The sequence below is a fragment of the Crocuta crocuta genome, unplaced genomic scaffold (assembly GCF_008692635.1).
Source record: "Crocuta crocuta isolate KB4526 unplaced genomic scaffold, BGI_CrCroc_1.0 scaffold339, whole genome shotgun sequence".
Classification (NCBI taxonomy): domain Eukaryota; kingdom Metazoa; phylum Chordata; class Mammalia; order Carnivora; family Hyaenidae; genus Crocuta; species Crocuta crocuta.
The window spans coordinates 385,194-406,352 of NW_027530357.1; the positions used below are offsets into that span (position 1 = coordinate 385,194).

Below are 21,159 nucleotides of genomic sequence, written 5' to 3' on the forward strand. Positions count from 1 at the left end.
TTTAAATCTCTTATTTATTTCTGAGAGAGAGAGAGAGAGAGAGACAGCGTGATCAGGGGAGGGTCAGAGAGAGAGGGAGATACAGAATCCAAAACAGGCTCCAGGCTCTGAGCTGGCTGTCAGTACAGAACCCGATGTGGGGCTCGGACCCATGAACTGTGAGATCATGACCTGAGCCGAAGTCAGACGCTTAACCAACCGAGCCACACAGGCGCCCCAGCCGCCTTCCTTTCCTAAGCGGGTGGAACTGCTAAGACAATGAAGAGAATTGCCTCCTCAGGGGCACAGAGTTTCAAAAGCCCTTACGCCATGCCTCCCACAGTCCCCAAAACGATGCCAGGGCCACAAGCACATCATCCCTTTTCTCTCAAGTGGGGAGAAACACCATGATCTCCCCCCATTTTTTTTTTGGAAATAGGAAGGGCAAAAATAAATGATAAATATGAAGGGTGCCTCATGGGGAAGCACCTTCTTCCTTCGTCCATAACAGAGCAACACCCACGGCATCTGGGAGGCTCAGTTGGTTCAGCGTCTGACTCTCAATTTCGGCTCAGGTCATGATCTCACAGTTTGTGAATTCGAGCCCCACGTTGGCTCTGTGGTGACAGTGCAGAGCCTGCTTGGGATTCTTTCCCTCTGCTCCCTCTCTCTCCTCATACTCTCTCTCAAAATAAACTTTAAAAAAATTTGTTTTAAAAAAACAACAAGGGGCACCTGGGTGGCTTAGTCGGTTAAGCGTCCAACTTTCACTTAGGTCACGATCTCACAGTTCGTGGGTTCAAGCTCCGCGTCAGGCTCTATGCTGACAGCCAGCTCAGAGCCTGGAGCCTGTTTCCAATTCTGTGTCTCCCTCTCTCTCTGACCCTCCCCTGCTCACGCTTTCTCTCTCTCTCCTAGAAATAAAAAAACAAACAAACAAACAAACAAAAAAACCCAGAGCAACACCCTTCTTGAAGGCAATGGAAAAAAAAACACATAGGTTTTGAAATCCCAAGAGATTCAAATATACACCCCCCCCCCCACACACACACACACTGGAATATGACTTGGCAATCAAAAAGAATGACATCTTGCCATTTGCAATGTTATGGACAGAGCTAGAGTATTATGCTAAGTGAAATAAGTCAGAGAAACACAAATACCATATGATTTCATTCATACGTGGAATTTAAGAAACACAACAGATGGACACAGGGGAAGGGAAGGAAAAAGAAGATAAAAATAGAGAGGGAGGCAAACCATAAGAGACTCTAAACTATAGAAAATAAACTGAAGGTTGATGGGGGTTGGGCTAGATGGACGATGGGCATTAAGGAGGGCACTTGTGATGAGCACTGCGTATCGTATGTAAGTGATGAATTGCTGAATTCTATTCCTGAAACCAAGGCTAACCTATACATTAACTAAGTTGAATTTAAATAAAAACTTGGGAGGGCAAAAGAAATCATGAACTCTGTTGCCCAAACAGATACAAGATCTGGTTAACTCAACGCCCAAATCATGATGAGCCCATCCTAGCCACAAGCCAAGTGTGTGGGGACCCCCAGGAGAACCCCACATAGTGAAGCAAAGGAGAGGGTAAGAGAACGCGCCACGTCGTAGGGACAGTGACTGCTTTAGCTCAAGGTAACACACTCTACCTGACCAGAACGGTGCTGTGCATCCTGAAATAAGATGGCTTAAAAACAAAGAAAGAGACGATGAGGGAACAGCAGAGGCACCCCAACTGAGAACATCGTGGGGATCCAGACAGGCCTACACGAGCCCTGGCTGATGGCTCCGGAGGGCTGTCAGGTGCTGCGGAGAGTATTCTAGACGGAGGCACGTGGCTCAAATCCCTACCCTGCGTACAGCCAGGCTTGTACTGAGGGAAGGCCCCCGGGTTCCTCATGTGTAAAGTGGAGATAAGAACACAGCTGTGGCCAACGATGGTGAGGGTTGAATGGAACAGAGTATGGAAGCACCGAGCGTGGTGCCTGACCAATGGCATGCTGGCTGGCAGTCATAAAATAGCGAGAACCATCCCAGGGATCCCTAATGTTCACCAACAGTGTTCTGAATGCCAGGCACCCACCTAAAAGCTGGGTGCATCTTATCTCCTGTGTTCTTCATAGTGATCTAGGAAAGCGCCATCGGATAGAACGTTCTGTGGTGATGGAATGTTCTAGAAATGCAATATCCCACATGGCAGCCACAAACCACATGCGGCCGTTGGGCACTTTACGTGCAGTGGGTATGACTGAGGTGTTCCTTTACTTTGTATTGAATTTCACTCGTTTTAATTTGAAGAGCGCCCATATAGGTAGTGGCCTCCATACTGGTAAGTAACAGGTGCACCAGGCAGGCACTGGACAAGAGAACAGGGATGTAGGGAGAACCCACAGTGAGGAAGTGGTGTCCCTGATGTCTGCCCAGACATACTCACTGGGTCCCTCCAGAGACAGGATTAGGGTGGTCAGGGAGAAAAGAGACATGCGCCCCCCCCTTCCTGGGGGCGCACCGCTCCATACCGGTTTGGGTGGGAGGAGGGCAGCATGAACTGGAATTCCACCACACAGGTGCCATCTGGGAGCTGCCGGTGCTGCAGGCTGTTTAACTCATAGGCGATGTAACCCCTCCGCACATAAACCTAATGAAGCAGAAGCACAGAAGACATTCTCTCAGGGGGCACTGCAGGGGCCCTCAGGACTGGAGACAGCTCTCTAAATGATCCCGAAGAAGCAGCAAAGAGCAAGTTTACTCACATTTTACAAGGTTATTTTCTTTGCAAAGGGCTTGATAGTACATATTTTATTGACCGACTGATTTTAAGAGCAAGTGTGCACGCATGAGTGGAGCAAAGAGAGAGGGAGAGAATCCCAAACAAGCTCCAAGCTTTCAGCACAGACCCCAATGGAGGGCTCGAGCTCACGAACCCTGAGATCATGACATGAGCTGAAATCAAGAGTCGGATGCTTAACTGACAGAGCCACTCTAAGGGAGTAAATATTTTAGACTTCATGGGATATATGTAGGATCTCTGTCACAACTATTCAATTCTGTTGTTGCAGCCTGGAAGCAGCCAAGGACGATAAGTAAATGAATGGGCGTGGCTGTGTTCCAATAAAACTTTATTTATAAAAACAGGCAGTGGGCCAGACATGGGCCACAGGCTATGGCTTGCCAACTCGTGCTCTAGAGTGTGCCCTCCAGCAGAAATGCAACGCGGCCATGTATGCAATTTTAATTTTAAATTTTCTAGTAGTCACTAGAAAGGTAAAATAAGTTTTTAAAAAATCTATTTTAATAATAGATTTCGTTTCCTCCCCAATACCTAATGTAATGTCATTTCCACATGTAATCAATAGAAAAGGTATTGATACATTTGAAATTCTTTCTCCACACAAAGTCTTTGGAATCTAGTGTGCATTTTATACTTAGACCACCTCTCAACTCAGACGAGCTACGTTTCCAGTGTTCATTAGCTGTATGTCGCCAGTGGCTACCAAACTGGACAGCACCCTTCTAGAGCTTAGACGGTGGGAGGCTTTTTGACTGAACAGGGAATATAAGAATTGTGCAGTAAGAGTTAACATAGCAGGCCTAACTGCTGTCCTTTGCAAGGCCATTGGCCAGCATCAGGGAACTTGGATTTGGGAGGGCTCCCACTATTCCCTGATATTCCCTGGTTCATGGCACCCAAGCTATACAATGATTTTATGCTGAACATATGCTTTCTTTCTGGGAGTTTAGAATTTAGTTACATACTAGGACCAGCCCCCAATAAAAGTCCCAGGCACCAAGTCTCTGAGCCTCATTTCAAACATGTTGTCATAACTCACTGCTTGAGGAATTAAAAGTGCCAGAGGAAGGGCGCCTGGGTGGCTCAGTTGGTTGAGCGTCCAACTTCAGCTCAGGTCATGATCTCATGGTCCATGGGTTCGAGCTCTATGTCGGGCTCTGAGCTGACAGCTTTGAGCCTGGGGCCTGCTTCAGATTCTGTGTCTCCCTCTCTCTACCTTTCCCCCCTTGCACTTGCTCTCTTAAGAGATAATATTTTAATAAATATTAAAAAATAAATAAAGTGCTGAAGCACCTGGGTGGCTCAGCCAGTTGAGCGTCCGACTTCAGCTCAGGTCATGATCTCACAGTCTGTGGGTTCGAGCTCTATGTCGGGCTCTGTGCTGACAGCTCAGAGCCCGGAGCCTGCTTCCGGTCCTGCGTCTCCCTCTCTCTCTCTCTCTGCCCCTCCCCCACTCACGCTCTGTCTCTCTCTCACAAAAATAAATCCATTTTTTACAAATTGCCTACAGGACCCACTGGAGGGCTTCACTTGGTGTCCTCTGGATGACACCTCACACACTTTGTCCCTTTGCTGACTGTACTTTGGGTCCTTTCGCTCTAACAAATCACAGCCACAAGCAGGCCTATCTGCTGAGCGCTGGGCTTCTTCCGAGCGAATCATCGAACCTAGGAGGGGCTTGGGGACACCCACACATTTTAGCAGGAACAAAACTCCGCATCGCAAAGACCAAAGAAAAATGTAACATTCAAGATGCTCATCTTGAGTCACAGGGAAGAGGTGGGATTATGCTCAATACACCCGCGGAGCAAGGTGATAGAATGCTCAAAGAGCTCTGGAAAATTCTCAAACAGGAAAAAAATGGGATTTAGCGCTCCAAAAAGCAAAGAAGGTGGGCTGCTGCTTTCCACCTGACAGAGGACCCCCCCCCCAATAGGACAGGTATTTGGGTAACAAGCACCAAGTACTCACTGCAGGTGCTTACTCATTTGTCTTCCAACAGCCCTGTGTCCCCGCTACAGCACGAGAATCTAAATGCCCAGAGAAGGAAAGCAACTGGCCAGAGGTCACACAGCTGGGGACTTCGCACAGACTGTTCCCATTGACTGAAACCTCTCTGCTTCTTCCGACCGATTCCGACTCTCTCTTAGCTGCCTGCTTTCGTATCACTTTCTCATCCAGGTGTGAGCTGAGCCTCCCGGGAAGGTTAGATTCTGCTGTGCGATTCCCTGCAGGACCGTTTTTTTCCCAGGGCAGCCCTACCGCCTGGGTGACTAAGGAAGTATTTAGTGTGTGTGTCTCTCCCCAGCAGACAGGAAGTCCATCAGGGCAGAGGCTGGCCCCCTGTGCTGCATCCCCAGTGACTGACCCACAGCGGGTCTCAATATAGGTGAAGACTGGAAAGAGGGGGAGAAAGGTACTTAAGGGCGCTACCTGGTCTCAGTGCCGGAAATGGGGAGCCCGGAGAAGGATGCTGTGAGCTGAAACCAGCGCGGAGGTAAAGGCTGCAGGCCCAGGAGACGCTGCGGCCGTCACGTCACATACTCAACAAGCCCAAAACGGTCTCCATGGAGACCCAGTCAACCTTCTAGCACTAGGATGGGTGACCACGGGGTCTAAAAGGTGGCAGAAGAGGGAGTGGGGACCACAGGGGACCGAGACTCCAAGATCAGAGAGTTTTGCTGGTGGTCATGCTGCTTCTCTGCCCTATCAGGGCAGGGGACAGGGAGGTCGCCTTCAATTGTCACCCAGGTTCCTTCCTGCTTTCATGGTACCAAACAGACAAGGCTTCCAAAGGTATCTAATGCAGGGAATCAGAGTTTGCACAGGTGCCCTGGCTCTTGGTGGTTAGTATTTAAATGTGCCCTGCCTGGATGAGGCTGGAATGGCACCCGAGATGACAGGCGTTACCGGCAAGGGCCCTGGACAGACACCTCGCGAGATCCCGGTTCTGCCACTCCCCTGCTGTGGGACCCTGAGCCAGTCGCTCCACCTCTCTGAGCTTCAGTGCCCTTCTCTGTGAGACGGGCATAGTAACAGTACCTCCCTTGTGGAGAGAAGGATAAGGTCCCGTTCGCGAGGCACGTGGCCCGGGCCAGGCGCCCAGCAGGCGGGCGGCGGACGCCAGCACTGCCAAGTTCACTACGGGTGCCGTCACCGGGGCCTCCCTCCTACTTACCTCCAAGGACGCCATGCAAACGACCTTGTTAGTGTGGTAGAAGAAGGTGGGCAGGACGTCGAATATGGTCGTCTCTGAGAGTATTAATTTCTACAGGATGGGAAGGAGGAAAAAAAGGGAATGTTACCAAGTTTTCGCCAGGATGAGTGGAGGGGTGGGTGCAGGGAGGGGAAGCCGGCAGGGGTGTCTTCTCCACAGAATCTGCCAGTGCTCCAGGCCCGCGGATCTGAAAGCGGAAGCCGTTCTGGGAGGATCACACCCGGGGCCCTCCATTCCAGGTGCAGAGGGGGTACCTGGAGGCCTGCAAATGATCCAAAGTTGGGGGCTGGGGGAGCCCAAAAGATGAAGCCATGACAGCCTTGTGAGTGTTCATGGTTTCTAGTAAGCTCCATCACATCTGAGTTTTTTAAATTGCACCCCGTGGGACACCTGGGAGACTCAGTTGGCTAGGCGTCCGACTCTTAATTTCGGCTCAGGTCATGATCTGATGGTTCGTGAGTTCAAGCCTCGCGTCAGATTCTGAGCTGCTGGTGCGGAGCCTGCCTGGGAGTCTCTCTCTGCCCCTCCCCCGCTCACTCTCTCTGTCTCAAAATAAATAAATAAACTCAAAAAACTAAATAAAAATTGGGGTACCTGGGTGGCCGAGTCAGCGAAGCATCCAACTTCAGCTCAGGTTTATGAGTTCGAACCCCGCATCGGGCTCTGGGCTGATAGCACGGACCCTGCTTGGGATTCTCTCTCCCTCTCTCTCTGCCCCCCCCGCCTCCCCCCCCCCAAAATAAACATTTATAAATAAATAAAATATAAGTAGATAAATAAGTAAAAATATAAATAAATAAATATAAATAATAACAATTGCACCTCGCCTTGCTCCTCATGCTCTCTGTGCATCCTGCAGGACTGAATCTCTCTCAGGCTCCCGATGTCCTGGGCAGCCCCGGCCACACTGGGATGAACTGCTGGCATTTATTTGCAACTGTGCTCTGAACACAGGTGCCCACCCCTGGAGGGCATGTGGAGCCTGCCTCCCCGAGGCCTCACTTGGGCCACAGTGTGAGCTCTATGGAAGGCGGAAGGTGGATGGGAGCCTCACCTTGAGGTTGTCCGGGCAGAACTGGTGGCCGTACATGTCAATGGCAGACAGAAAAATGGACTCCACCTGGTTGTGCCTTAGCTCGTAGGATGGGAGGTGGGAGGCAATGAGGACCTGCAGGGGGCAGGGACAGAGAGCTGGGGTAAGCCAACCTTACAGGGGAGAAGCCAGGAGTCAGGACGAGGGATGGCAGCAGAGGGGCCGCGCAGGGTGTTGGTGTGTGGGGCGGGCAGGATGGCTCCCCACGGCCCTACCTGTCTTGCTCTGAGGGCCACTTTGCAATGCTCGCTTTTGCTCAGCTGAGTGAGCTCATTGAGGATGGAGGTCAGCTCTTCTGACAGGGAAGGGTCTGGGCCACAGAGCTCGTCCTGGGAGGGACACAAACATAGAATCCAAATGGCTTTTCTCCACCGGAAGGAAAAACACCAGCCCTCACCCACAGCCGGGGCGTGCGCTGCCCCCATGAGCCAGATGGCTCAGCTCTGTGCACATCCCTGGCACAGCCTGATGATCTCACCCTTAACCATGTCTACCATGTACCCCCCATCCACCCCTGATATGCCCTAAACACCTGCCAGCATGAAAAATACAGCTAAGTCTCTACCTACATCACCATTAACAGCTGGCCATTATCTGGTATTTAATGTGTGCCAGGCGAGGAACTACACCCTTTACAGTCATTTCCCCCAATTCTCCCACCCCTCTGAGGAATTACATTATGATGTCCATTTTACAGATGAGGAAAGTGAGGCTCAGAGGCCACCAGGCCTGGGCAAAGCAGAGCTGAGGCTTTGCCTTCCTCTCTACATTGGTGCCTGACTTAAGGCGTTCACAGGTGCAGACAAGAGGGATAAGGGGAAACAGAGTCTGGTACAAACAAAGAATAGGGTTCACATGGGATGCCCTCATGAGGGTGTGGTAAGCCACCCTCTGGGGGTCCCCTGGGGGAGCATTCCGGCTCTGGGGGCTCAAGGGCAGCTTCCTGCAGGAAGGAGGATCTGAGTTGCAGAAGTAGAGGGGTGACCATTCCATGCGCATCCCTTCCCCTGCTTCTGAATGAGAGACCTGCTTGCTAGAGACCAGGGCCGTGCGCACCTGCCCCGGGCATTTCCTCCTTGCGCTCGAAACGCAAAAGAAGCTTAGGAATGGCTTAGAGCAGGTGTTCCCTAAATGCTCTCTGAAGACAAATCAGTGACTGCTGGGAGTCTCCGTGCCCCAGCAACTTGCCCCCACCCCCGCCTCAGCCCAAGCTGCTTTCCAAGAAGTCACCGGATGGTGGCGCCATGGGTTCTTTCTTCTACATCTGCCTCTGCACCTCCCTAATGAGAATGAGCCTGCTCTGTTTCTATGATCAGAACATTTCTAGCGCATTAACATTGCACACATGGACACAAGCACACGATCGCAGTGGAGCTGACAAAATCCCACAGGAGATTATTCTAAACCTTCTCTCCCTCCCTGTTAGTGATTTGTTTTAGCAACCAAGACCCCCCGGGGCGCCAGGCGGCTCTGTTGGTTGAGTGTCAGATTTTGGTTCAGGGCATGATCTCGGGGTTCATGAGATCGAGCCCCATGTTGGGTTCTCTGCTGTCAATGCAAATGCAATGTCAATTCGGATCCTCTGTTTCGCTCTCTCTGCCCCTCCCCTGCTTGTGTGCCCTTTCTCTCCCTCTCTCAAAATATAAACATTAAAAAAATAAAGAAAAGAAACGAAGACCCCTTAAAGACTCAAAAAATTTCATTTCAAAGTCATCCTTCAGTTAACAAGTCCTTTCGGAAAGTGTCCTAGGCACCAAATACCGTCAAATGCAAAGAACTCATCATTTTCAATAAATATTTTTAAGTGGCTTCTCTAGGGAGTGTAATATACATCCCTTAATTCTTTACAGTTTGTACGTGCAGTGCTAAAATATTAACTCTAAGTAATGTAGAAACTTTGCAGACATTTTCAATAAGTAAAACCAAGAGAATAAGGATCTTGCACATCCCCACGCTGCAGCTGGTACGACATTTTCAGCTGCCTTCACCGAGAAGCCCCAGAGAGCGAGTGTCCTAGCTCTTTGCTCTGGGGGCCACCCCAACGGGGCTATCCTCTGATGTACCTAATTTTTAGCTCTTTCATGCCCAGAAGAGAGCCAGGATCTACACAAAAAGCAGCCAACAGCAGCCTCCACCCCCACCCCCCTTCCAAACAGGAGCAGATGGTAACAGAAAACAGGCATGCCTTTGGGCGTAAATCCCCAATCCTGGCCACACACTGTAATCTCTCAGGGAAGTTCTCCCTCCAAACTTAATTTAGAAGAATTTCAAAAACTGCACAAGAATTGAGGATCAGTATGTTGAAAACCCCTATAACGATGGTCCAGATTTTCCAGCTGTCAAACTTTGCCTATATGACCGCATCTGCTTTTTCTCTAGTAAGTCCACACGCATGCATGCGTACACGTGTGTGCGCACATATTCTTATTTCTGAAAGTCGGCTACAGACACCATGATCCTTCCCACTAAGAATATACCTCTTGGGTGGCTCAGTCAGTTGGGCATTGGACTTCAGCTCAGGTCACGATCTCCGAGTTCGTGAGTTCGAGCCCCACATCAGGCTCTTTACTGATCGTGCAGAGCCTGCTTGGGATTCTCTCTCCCCCTCCCTCTCTCTCTCTCTCTCTCTCTGGCCCCCTAACCTCAAAATAAACAAACTTAAAAAAAAATGTAGCTCCTTGAGAAAAAAAGATCTCCTGGCTAACTAAAGAACCATCAAAACAGCCAAGAAATTAAACGTTTAATTGATAATATTAAATAATGTGCAGCCCACAGTGAAGTTTCCCGCTGAGGAAGCTTTCAGAAAGGACTAATGCCTGGTCCACATCCCCAGAAAGCCTGATTTAACTGACCAGAGGTGGGGCAAGGGTGTCTGTATTTTTGAAAAGTTCCCCTACACTGGCCCCAGGAGGTTCTCATGTGCAGCTAAGATTAAGAGAGCCTCAGGCTGCACTAGGAGATTTCAGAAGGATTCTTTACAAAAATATCAGTATTTATGAACCCATCTTGTTAAGGTGTTAACTATCCTGTAAGCCTAGGCCCAAATTTGGTTCATTGTCCATTTTTGTACATAAAGTGGGTTAAAAGAAATTTTTTTAACATTTACTTTTTTTTTTTTTTTTTTTTTTTTGAGAGAGAGCATGAGTGGGGTAGGGACAGATAGAAAGAGGGAGACACAGAATCCGAAGCAGGCTCCAGGCTCTGAGCTGTCAGCATAGAGTTCGAGCACAGCTCGAACTCACAAAGGGTGATGATATCCTGACCTGAGCTGATGTAGGACGCTTAACGGACTGAGCACCCCAGCACCCCATAAATAAAGTTTTATTGGCACACTGCCACACACATTCACTTATGTACAGTCCATGGCTTTATTCACGCCACAACAGCAGAGCTGAATTGTTGCAACAAGGGCTGCATGGTTCTTAAGGCTAAAATATTTACTTTCCTTACCAAAAAAAAAAAAAAAAAAAAAATCTGTCAGCTCCTTTTGGCTAAAACCAAGTCCAGATCTCCTACTATCTGCTGACCCTACATTTTCCAAGTGAGTCGTGTCAGAGGCCATATCAAGGAAAAAAATCTTGAGCTATCAGGGATGCTAATTATCATCTAGTAGGAAGAGAAATAAGAGCAAAGAAATTCCCTGCTTCTCCAAGAAGGCAAAATAAAAGTCCTACCAGACTCTGAATCCAATATCCCCTGATAACCATGACTCTAGGGCCGGGCTATGGGTTCCAATCCCAGCTCTGCAGTAAGAAGTTGGGTGCCCTTGGGAAAGCGACTTCACTTCCCTGTGCTCTACCAAAGCGGAAGTGAGAACAGTATGCACCTTCTAGGCTTGCTGAATTCAAGGAGTATTTGTAAAGCATGTGAGGGGTGTCCGGCACATAGTAGGTGCTCTGTGAGTGTGAGTCACGATTTCATCCAGGGGCTGACAAATCCCACCCGCTGCCTGGTTTTATATGATAAACAAAGTTTTATTGGGACACAGCCATGTGCATCTTCAGGTCCTGACATCATACCAGGTCAGGACAGAGACCGCGTGACCAGCCAAAGCTAAAATATTTATACTGCGGCCCTTTCCAGAATATCCGTGGACCCCGAGCTTCTCCCACTGTGAGTACAGGGTGCCCTTTCCTGCTTACGATCAACATGATCACCAGCTGGTTCTTCTTGGCCACCTGAGCGTGGGAAAAGATGCAGTCCAACACCTGGGACATGTTTGGCTTCAGCTCCTCTCTGAGGTTGATCACGCACTTGTCGTAGTGAGCTAGAGGGAGACAGAGAGGGTGAGGCTCGGCCACCCCCCCCCGCCCCCCCGGACACTTGTCACTGGTGCTGGTGGTGACCCTTGCCTTGTTGGAAGTGGTGCTCCACCTGTAAGTATCTTCTCAGGAGATCCAACACCACTGCCTTCATGTAGCCGCGGGTCCCGCTGCGGTACCTGCGGGGGAAGGCGAGGCTGCTTGAACCATCAGTCCCACTTCCCAGAGTGCCTGGGTCTACAGTCGGGGCTTTCAGGACTTCCAAAAGGAGAAAACACTAATCAAGTATCTGGAGGCTGTATTCCTTAATCCTCAAGCCAGGGAGGGATGTGTGAGTGGGTTCGTTTGCACTAACTCTGTAGCCCAAAGACAGCCGTGACTTGCCCAAGGTCCTACATGAAGCCAGAGTCCAAGCCTGAGCCTCTGGATGGCACCAGCCCGTCCCCAGAGAGAAGAGACAGGATGCTGGGAAGGGTCAGCCTTGCGTCTACAGCTGAAAACAAAAATGACTGACCATCGTAGGTATAAAGATAGCTTGAAAAATACGTGAAACTTGAGAGACATTTACTGACGGATCCTTATGTAAATTTCACTTCCCTTTGATTGTTTTTCTTTATATTTATTTTTGAGACAGAGAGAGAGCAGGAAAGGGGCAGAGAGAGGAGAGAATCCCAAGCAGACTAAGCACTGAGCACATTAGGCAGCACAGAGCCTAATGTGGGGCTCGAACCCACAAACCGTGAGATCTTGACCCGAGCCAAGATCAAGAGTCAGATGCTTAACCGAATGAGCCACCCAGGCACCTCCTTGCTTCTCTTTTAAAAACCAAATTTTAACCTGGATGTTCCCTAAAACATTTTCTCTTCTAAATCATTTCTGCACACAGGGAACAGAAGAATTCCTTAAGGGATGTGACACTGAGTTTCAAGGGCGTTGAGACCAGTTTAAACCCCAGGGTCACCTAAATGACAACAAAAGAAAGAACCTAAAACATGCACTTATTCAAATGTGATTTTTTTAAGTGTTTAAATTTTTGAGAGAGAGAGAGTGAGAGGGGGGAGGAGAGAGAGAGAGACAGAGAGAGAGAGAAAGAGAGAGAGAGAGAGAGAGACACACACACACACAGAATCCGAAGCAGGCTCCGGCTCAGAGCTGTCAGCACAGAGACCGACGCGGGGCTGGAACCCACGAACGGTGAGATCATGACTGAACTGACTGAGCCACTCAGGTGCCTTATCTACCTACCTATCTATCTACCACCTTTCCTTTTCTTTCCTTCCTTCCTTTCTTCCTTCCTTCCCTCCTTTTTACCAAATGTGATTAAAATATATATATATGTATATATATATACACACATATATATGTATACATATATATACACACACACACACACACACATATATATATACATATAACCAAGTTTTGAGGGGCATGTGGCTGGCTCAGTTGGTAGAGCATGCAACTCTGGATCTCGGGGTTATGAGCCCCACATTGGGTATAGAGATAACCTAAAAAAATAAATTAAATTAAAAAATCCCAGAGCTTTGATATTTAAGTTTAACACAAAAAAAGCTGCTAGGGAATTTAGCTAATTTATCGTTTGGTCATTTTCTCCTAGGTGTTTCTCTGCAGCTAAAGGCTGGGTTTAAGGTTAGTGGTCAAAGTGTTCCGGGGAGGGTCTCCCCTCCTAGTGCTTGGCTGTGAAACTCTCTTTTCGTGGGGGTCCACGCAAAGCACCCTTTGTCGGCTCAATCCTGCGTGGGCAGTCTGCATCCCCATGGGCCCAGGAACTACCTGAAAAGAAGGGCCGTCTCCTAGGGTCCCACGTCTCTGTGCCTCTAATAGTTTCCAGCAGGTGGTAAACGTGCTTCATCTCCTCCAGTTTAAACATGTTTGGATTCTGTCTTTACAAGCAAAGCTTTCTTGCGAGGTCGTTTTCACACAACATGGCTGTTCTTCCTGTCATTAGTTCTCATGGCTCAAAAGCTACTCAAAATAAATATTCTCGGGGCGCCTGGGGGGCTCAGTCAGTCAAGCGTCTGACTTCAGCTCATGATCTCATGAGTTTGTGGGTTCGATCTCCGCACTTTGGGCTCTGTGCTGACAGCTCAGAGCCTGGGGCGTGTTTCAGATTCTGTGTCTCCCTCTCTCTCTGCCCCTCCCCCACTCGTGTGTGCACATGCTCTCTCTCTTTCTCTCTCTCAAAAATAAACATTAAAAAAAATCTTCATCAATTCTCCTCTGCAATGATTTCCAAACCACAATGATAATCGGTATAGTCCTTTATAAAGCCAATAAAACCAATAAAACCGCTATATTCCATTGTCATATAGTCAAAGCTACCCTAAGTATGTGCTGTGTATCAGTACTTTACAAAATTAATCCACTTGTAACTCGGAATGACTTCCTGTGCGTGGAACGCCTTTAATCCTATTTTACAAACTGGTGACCTGAGGTCATGGGAGAAAAGGGTCTTGCTGGGAGCTCCCGGGGTTAGAAGTAGGTATGCCAGGATTGAAATCAGGGTCCCTGGATCCCATGGGCTGCCTCTTGGCTTAAGAGAGCCCCAGATGGTGCAATACACAATCAGAGTGCCCACCACACCCCACGGAGGGCCCGGGACTCACCTCTGGACCAACTGCACGATGCTCTGGGTGTTCATGAAGAAAACCTCCCGGTCAGCCTTCCGCTGCAGGGTGGCCGCATGGCAGTCCAGGATACCGGCTATCTGGAGGGGCAGACAGGTCAGGTCTGACCACTCATTGCCTCGCAGAAGTCACCACAAGGACCCACCGTGGGCTCCCACGGAGGACCCATTCAAGGCTCATTCAAAAACTGTAAATTTCTTGGGCACCTGGGTGGCTCAGTCAGTTGAGCGTTCACCTTCGGCTCAGGTCATGATCTCATGGTTCGTGAGTTCGAGCCCCACGTCAGGCTCCATGCTGATAGCTTGGAGCCTGGAGCCTATTTCAGATTCTGTGTCTCCCTCTCTCTCTGTCCCTCCCCTGCTCGCTTGTGTGTTCACTCGCTCTCTTTCTCTCAAAAATAAACATTAAAAACATTTTTTAATCAAAAATTTCAGCTCCAGAGCTCTCTGGCCACCAGCTGTTTGTCCCTGTCAAAATTGCTTGAGGAATTCAGGAGCTTAGAAATGACAACAATCCCAAAATGACCCACCTATTACTCCTCTCCAGAAATATGAGTGCTCTGGGGAAAGGGAAGGGAATTTCCAACCCCAGGGAAAATGAAGGTGCTGGGTGGGGGTCTTGTTTTTATAACTAGATTTAGTGGTATTAAGATATTGCTTTTGGCAACAAAAAAATATTTTTAATGAAAAAAATCTACACCAACAACAAATTCCTAAAAGGTCCAAATACATACTTTTCTCAACTGGGGTTCTTTAGAGTTATGTTTTGGTTTTTTTCAGCCAAGATATCATTCACATACCACGGTATTTCCCCCCTCATTCATTTATTTTTTTAAGGAGGCTCCACGCCCAATGTGGAGCTTGAACTCATGATCCTGAGATCAAGAGTCGGATGCTCTATGGAATGAGCCAGCCAGGCATCTCCATCACCTTTAAAAAAAATTTTTTTAATGTTTTATTTATTTCTGGGAGAGACACAGAGACAGAGTGCAAGTGGGAAAGGGGTAGAGAGAGAGGGAGACACAGAATCGGAAGCAGGCTCCAGGCTCTGAGCTGTCAGCACAGAGCCCGACGCGGGGCTCGAACCCATGGACCGTGAGATCACGATCTGAGCTGAAGCCACACGCTGAACTGACTAAGCCACCCGGGCGCCCCTCTCCCACCTTTAACGTATGCACCTAATTCAGCATTTCTCAGTCTATTCAGAGTTGTGCCACTATTTGCCACTATCTAATTTGAGAGCAGTTTCATCATCACAGAAGGAAACCCGATAAGCATTTAAAAACGTGTGGATCCCCCTCCCCCGGCCCTGGCCACTCCTAATCCACTTTCCGGCTCCAGGGATTCACCTGGTCTATGGAATTGTGGAACAAGTGGTCTTTGGTGCCTGGCTTCTTCCACTCAGCATGTTCCAGGCTCACCTATGCCAAGTATAAACCCGTATTAGCTGCCTTTTTGCAGTGGAACGTTATTCCAGCCTGTGGAGTGGCTGACCTCCAGCTCCCCAAATCACGACCATGTGGGTGGGGGGAACCATGACGGCATGAAGCCCTTCTAACCAGACATGGGCAGGTTCGCCCAAATGCAAACTGCCTTTAAAATGCTTAATAAGAGAAAAAAAATCAGGCCACCATAGAATTATTAGAGATATTTTATACTACCGGGGAATGCCTTCCATTACTTAAAAATGTTGCGTATACATAGGGCCCCAAGACGATGGACGATGGCCTTTACAAACCCCAGAGGGAGAAACTCAAAGCTACGGTCTCGCCAGAAAAGCCCACACTGCCTGTTTCAGCCAGGCCAGGTGTGGAAAACGCCCCCTGCATCTGTACCCACTGCTCGCTTCTGAACCCGAGTTCTACGGAGTGAGGCCCCCTAACGGTGTTCATGTAAACAACTGTTGCTTTGGAGACTGTGGTGGGTTCTGCAGAGAAGGGCTCCAGAGGAAACTCTCAGCCCCCAATACCGTGGGTGCTTGATCAGAGGCCGCGGCGACCAGGAGCTGCATTCCCCCGNNNNGTACCTGCTGGCTGGGGAACTGGCAGAGCACCGAGGTGATGTTGCTGGCGTACTGAGCCATCACCCTGCGGACCGACTTTTCCACGGGGGCGGGGATGCGGCCTGACACACTGGTCATGATCTCCTGCAGCTCCAGCAGTGGCAGCGACGGGTGCCGGAGGGTGGCCATGAGCTTCTGCACCCACTCCTTCAGCTGAAGCAGGGACCACCGCGTCAGCCTGAGGCACTGCGGGGGCAGGGGCGACCCCACCCTCCACCAGGCACCAGGCACGCACCATCCAGGCCCTGCACCCAAGGAGCCAAAGAACTAGACGCAGCAGCTTCTAGAACAGCCCTGGGTGCAACGGCCCCCTGACCACTAGGGGAAGGAATACTCCATTTCCCCACACCCTTCTCTCCACGCATCCAGACAGGCAGCGTGGCCACGGGCTATGACACGAGGTCGCATGAAGAGTTAACACCTGTGGACACTTGCCCGGGGCCAGACACTGCTCTAAATCTTTTATTTGTCCGTTCCCCTTCGATCCTCGGAAATAACCTGACAAAGTAGGTATCATCACTATTCCCATTTTATAGTTGAGACACGTGAAACAGAGAGGCTGAGTGAGTTATCCGAAGTCACCCAGCTAGGGAGAAGCAACCTCAGGCCATCAAGCTCCAGGGACTCTTAACAGCTGCACTACACGGCCCCTAAGGGTCCCAGCAGCCCAAATGTTGAAGGTATTTGAACGACAGGGGTAAGAGCGCTGATGCCACACATGTTGGGCGGTTCAGAAATGAAAGAAGGCACACACGCGAGTGCAAAGGCTAAGCAGGTGTCATGACAGCGATCGCGATCAGGCAACGTGGCACGGGAGTTAAGAGCACGGACCCTGAAACCAGAAGGTCCGTGTTCAAGTCCAATCTGATCTTTTCCATGGATGAAGGAGGACAAGTTTCTGAGCCTCTCTGGGCCTCAGTTTCCTTACCTATAAAGTGGAAATAACACCCAAGGTGGCTGGGAGGATGAAATGACTTGATACATTCCCAGTGGTAGTTGGCACACCGTACGTACTAGACAAGGGTTGGCCACGAATACCACCACCCTGTCACCTGCATCGTCACCGCCACCACCACCATCAGCACTAACATTACCACCGGCACCACCACCGGCACCACCACTAACGTGGTTTGCTGCTCTGAGATAGAATGAGACGCACGATGTTATAACTACTGATGATGAATTTAGCATCGTGGGTCTTTCACAGAAGTCTGCACATGTGAAAGCTCGTTTCTCTACAGAGTTAAGGAGGCAGCGGGCCCCTGGAATGATGAACAACGAACGGAGTGTGACTCTGAACAAAGTGCCTTCCTCCTTCTCGGGGGGACCCACACGGACTCCTTTCTTAACATGCTGTTCGAACATGCCCCGCGATGCAATGAATGGAACCACGATAGCGTTTACAACAGCGCAGCAAAATCAAAAGGAAACATACACCGATGTTTACAATCAAACGGAGGACGTTCCTGAGAAGAGGTCCTTTGTAAAAAACAGAGGACTGGCCATTTTTCCATTCCTTCCTTCAGTAAAGACCTGGGAGCTCATGGAATAAACCCTTCTGGCTCTTCACACGGACCTGCACACACGTGCAGAATACGTACCAACCCTTCGCACATGACCTACCTTCGTGCTAAAAATGGGCTCCGGCAGACAGTAGCCATTCATGACGTTGGTCAGGTTCTCCAGGACGTTGTGGAAAACCTGGTGTAGTTTCTCTCCGACGATGGGCAGAGTTTGCTGCGGAGGGAGCTCCCCCGTGAACGGCTTGGCCTGAGGAGATACAGCAAGAACCAGAGTTCAAAGACACCTGCCTCCCGAGCGAGCCAAGATAAAACGAGGGGTGAGGCAGATCAACCAGTACATGATATTGTTAGGATGAAGCCTGAAGGAAAAAGAGCAAAAAAACCCAGAAGACATAGTATTGGAGGGTCAAAATTGCTACTCACACCCCGATACTCGTTTCCCAAATCCGCCCCCTCCATCGTGAATGCCATAGTCTGTTGTTGGGGCTGCCCCGTGATTCTGGAGGAGATCAGAGTCTTCTGTTTGGCTCTGCTTTCTAATCACAGTGCTCTCCCTATTTTCCCTATTTATTTTCAGTCTTTATCGAATCCCAGAGATGAACACCTAGCAGGATGGAAACTTAATGAAAGGCTCATGCAAACGTCCTGGCTTTTTGTAAACTGTAAACACTTAGCCTTAGAGAACCAAAACACGCAAAGTCCCCCAAGGGTCCACCCTGACCGCACCTGCCCATTCACAGACTCGTTCATTCTACAAATGTCCACTAGGTGCCTATTACGTGCAGCCCTGAGACCCAGGAGGTTGGGGACAAGCAGTTCCGCTGGCCTGGAACCTTCCGCTTCCTGCCCCCTCCGCTGCCCCACCCTGCGGGCTCCTCTCATCCTTGGAGATCAATCAGAGGGTTTCGTTCTCCACGGCCTGGTGTTGGCTCTCCAGCTGGGCCCCACAGCGGGGCCAGGGCAGTCCCTCTTCCTGCACTTTGCGGTGCCGAGTGACACCAATATAAGATGGTAACAATGGGAAAACTGGGTGCAAGGTATATAGAAACTCCCTGTACCACCTTTCAAAATTTCTTGTAAATATAAAACTAAAATAAAAATCTATTAAAAATATTAAAAGGTGGTCCAAAAAGCCCTCACTGCGGGGGGGTGGGGGAGGGGGTATGGACGGGGATGACGCTTGAGGAAATGTTTACAAGCGGTGAGAGGGTGAGCCCTGAAAACGTCTGGGGGAAGGTTCTTCTGGGCAAAGGGAGCACGTCCCAAGTGGAAGGTTCTGGCATGTTCGACGAAACAAGGGGGCAAAGAAATGTGGAGGAAAAGCAAGGCAGGGACAATACCATTAGGGTCTTGCGGGTTATCAGAAGAAGCTGCTTTTGGCCCTGAGTGGGTCATTGAGGAGCTGCTGGGAGGGGTAGAAGCAAAGGTGGGCATGTTTCGCGCCCACCGTGCCGCTGCNGCTGGGCGGGAGTCACGAGTCTGAGGCCAGCTCGGCTCCCTGAACGGGCAGAGCCAGCCAGGGTGGCTGTGCTGCGGTGGGCATACCGAGTGCACTTTGGAAGGGTCATCCAGCTCCAGCCGGGCCACCACGCAGCCTGCTTCCAGCACGGCCCCCGGGCGCTTGACGTACTTCACGTGGCCGCTTTCCTGCACGTTCAGGGTCATGATCATCTTCATCAACTGTTTTGCAGAAGGCAGAAACGAGATGAGCTCACCAGGACTGGCTCCAGAACCGGTATTTAGGAGCAGGGACTTGGTCGTTTAAAGAAAACGACTCTCTCTGAGCAGAGTTCATGTGTAAAGAGTGGAGGGAACGTGCATTTGCCAGAAGCCTGCCGGGCGCCGGGCTCTGTGCTGTTGATGAATGATCTCCATCTGCAAAGCCAGCTGGGAAGGCAGGCGTTTATTGTGCCCATTTTACAGGCATGGAAACTGATCCTTCTTTTTTAATTTCTTTTCTATTTTCTTTTTTTTAAGTTTATTTACTTACTTTTAAGAGAGAGAGAGCAAGGAAGGGGCAGAGAGAGGGAGAGAAAGAATCCTAAGCAGGCTCCACACTGTCAGTGCAGAGCCTGATGTGGGGCTCAGACTCATGAATTAAGAGATCATGACCTGAGCCAAAATCAAGAGTTGGACGCTTAACGGACTGAGCCACCCAGGCACCCCCAGAAACTGATCTTTATTCGTGAAGTAAAGCTTCTTAGAAATACAGTTAAATTGTTATTACGTGGGAGTGATTAACAGGCGTATTCTGAAAACACGGTGAATTTTGTGACCAGCTCCTTTCTTAAAGGCGGTGAAAAAACCCTCAGGGGAACACTCAGTGGAATGAAGAGCGTGCTTCCAGGATGGTCACCAGCCCCTTTAACTGGCCTGACAGTCTGCCATCACAGACATGGTGAATTTTGCTACTGTGCCGTGGGCTGCAGACAGTCAGCACTGGAATCCTTTAAGTCAGCGGCTCACAGCCTGGGCACCCGAGACAGACCTGGGCTCAGGTGATCACTCTGTGATCTCCAGCAGGTGCCTTGCCCTCTCTGAGCCTCACTTTCCCCAACTGTAAAATGGGGAAGAACAGCAGTCTCGCCTCAGAGGGCTCTGACAAGGATTACTCAAGAAGAGGGGCCTGGCACATGGTGGGAGGTGCGCAGACGTCATCTCCTACAGCTGCTGCATTTTCGCTGCCATTATCATTTACCTTGGCGGCGTGGAATGGAGGCCAGGTGTGAACCCTAGCTAGCTCTGTGTGACCTTGAGTGAGTTCCTTAGCCTGCCTGGCCTGTTTCTTCATGGGTACAGTGGAAATCCTCTGTGCCCATCTCCTAGGATCGCCGGAAGGATTACAGAACGTAATTAAAGACAAGTAAAATGCCCACAGTAAGCACTTTATAAGTGTTGCCTTACAGCTTTTTATTTATTCTTTTAATGTTTTTTATTGTTGTTGTTTTTTTTTTCCTGAGACAGAGAGGGAGTGTGAGCAGGGGAGGGTCAGAGAGAGAGGGAAACACAGAATCTGAAACAGGCTCCAGGCTCTGAGATGGCAGTCAGCACAGAGCCCGATGCAGAGCCCGAACCCACGAACTGTGAGATCATGACCTGAGCTGAAGTCGGACGCTCAACCGACTGAGCCACCCAGGTGTCCCGGCTTACGGCTTTTTAAAATCATCATCATCATCATCATCATCATCATCATCATCATCATCATCATCATCATCATCATCATCATCATCATCAATCAGTTCTTGGGGCCCCTGGGCAGCTCAGTCAGTTAAACGTCTGACTCTTGACTTCGGCTCAGGTCATGATCTCACAGTTAGTGAGTTCGATCCCCACATCGGGCTCTGTGCTGGCAGCGCGGAGCCCACCTGGGATTCTCTCTCTCCCTCTCTCTCTGTCCCTCTCGCACTTGTTCTCTCGCTCTCTCAAAATAAGTAAAAATAAACTTTAAAAAAATCAGGTCTCATTCGTTCCTGCAGAGTGTACATTTTTGAGGTTTTCCCTTTGAATACCGCAGAGAAGTTGGGCTGAACCCCACACACTGGCTCTCTGAGGAATCAGCATGTGGCCCAGGGG

General features: G+C 49.7%; 1 protein-coding gene across 5 annotated transcripts in view; it reads right to left on the reverse strand.

The window, feature by feature from the left end:
* The window catches only part of ACACB (acetyl-CoA carboxylase beta), a 125,178-nt gene that overhangs the window by 35,498 nt on the left and 68,521 nt on the right, over positions 1-21,159 (reverse strand). For all 5 annotated transcript variants that reach the window (XM_077765954.1, XM_077765951.1, XM_077765950.1 and 2 more), the window contains 10 exons: positions 19,132-19,266; positions 17,687-17,833; positions 16,028-16,216; positions 13,982-14,082; positions 11,445-11,533; positions 11,235-11,359; positions 7,308-7,421; positions 7,054-7,167; positions 5,961-6,050; positions 2,511-2,629 (listed from right to left, as the gene is read on the reverse strand). In XM_077765954.1, coding sequence (XP_077622080.1) covers positions 2,511-2,629; positions 5,961-6,050; positions 7,054-7,167; positions 7,308-7,421; positions 11,235-11,359; positions 11,445-11,533; positions 13,982-14,082; positions 16,028-16,216; positions 17,687-17,833; positions 19,132-19,266 — 1,223 coding nt within the window. The remainder of the gene's footprint in view (positions 1-2,510; positions 2,630-5,960; positions 6,051-7,053; positions 7,168-7,307; positions 7,422-11,234; positions 11,360-11,444; positions 11,534-13,981; positions 14,083-16,027; positions 16,217-17,686; positions 17,834-19,131; positions 19,267-21,159) is intronic.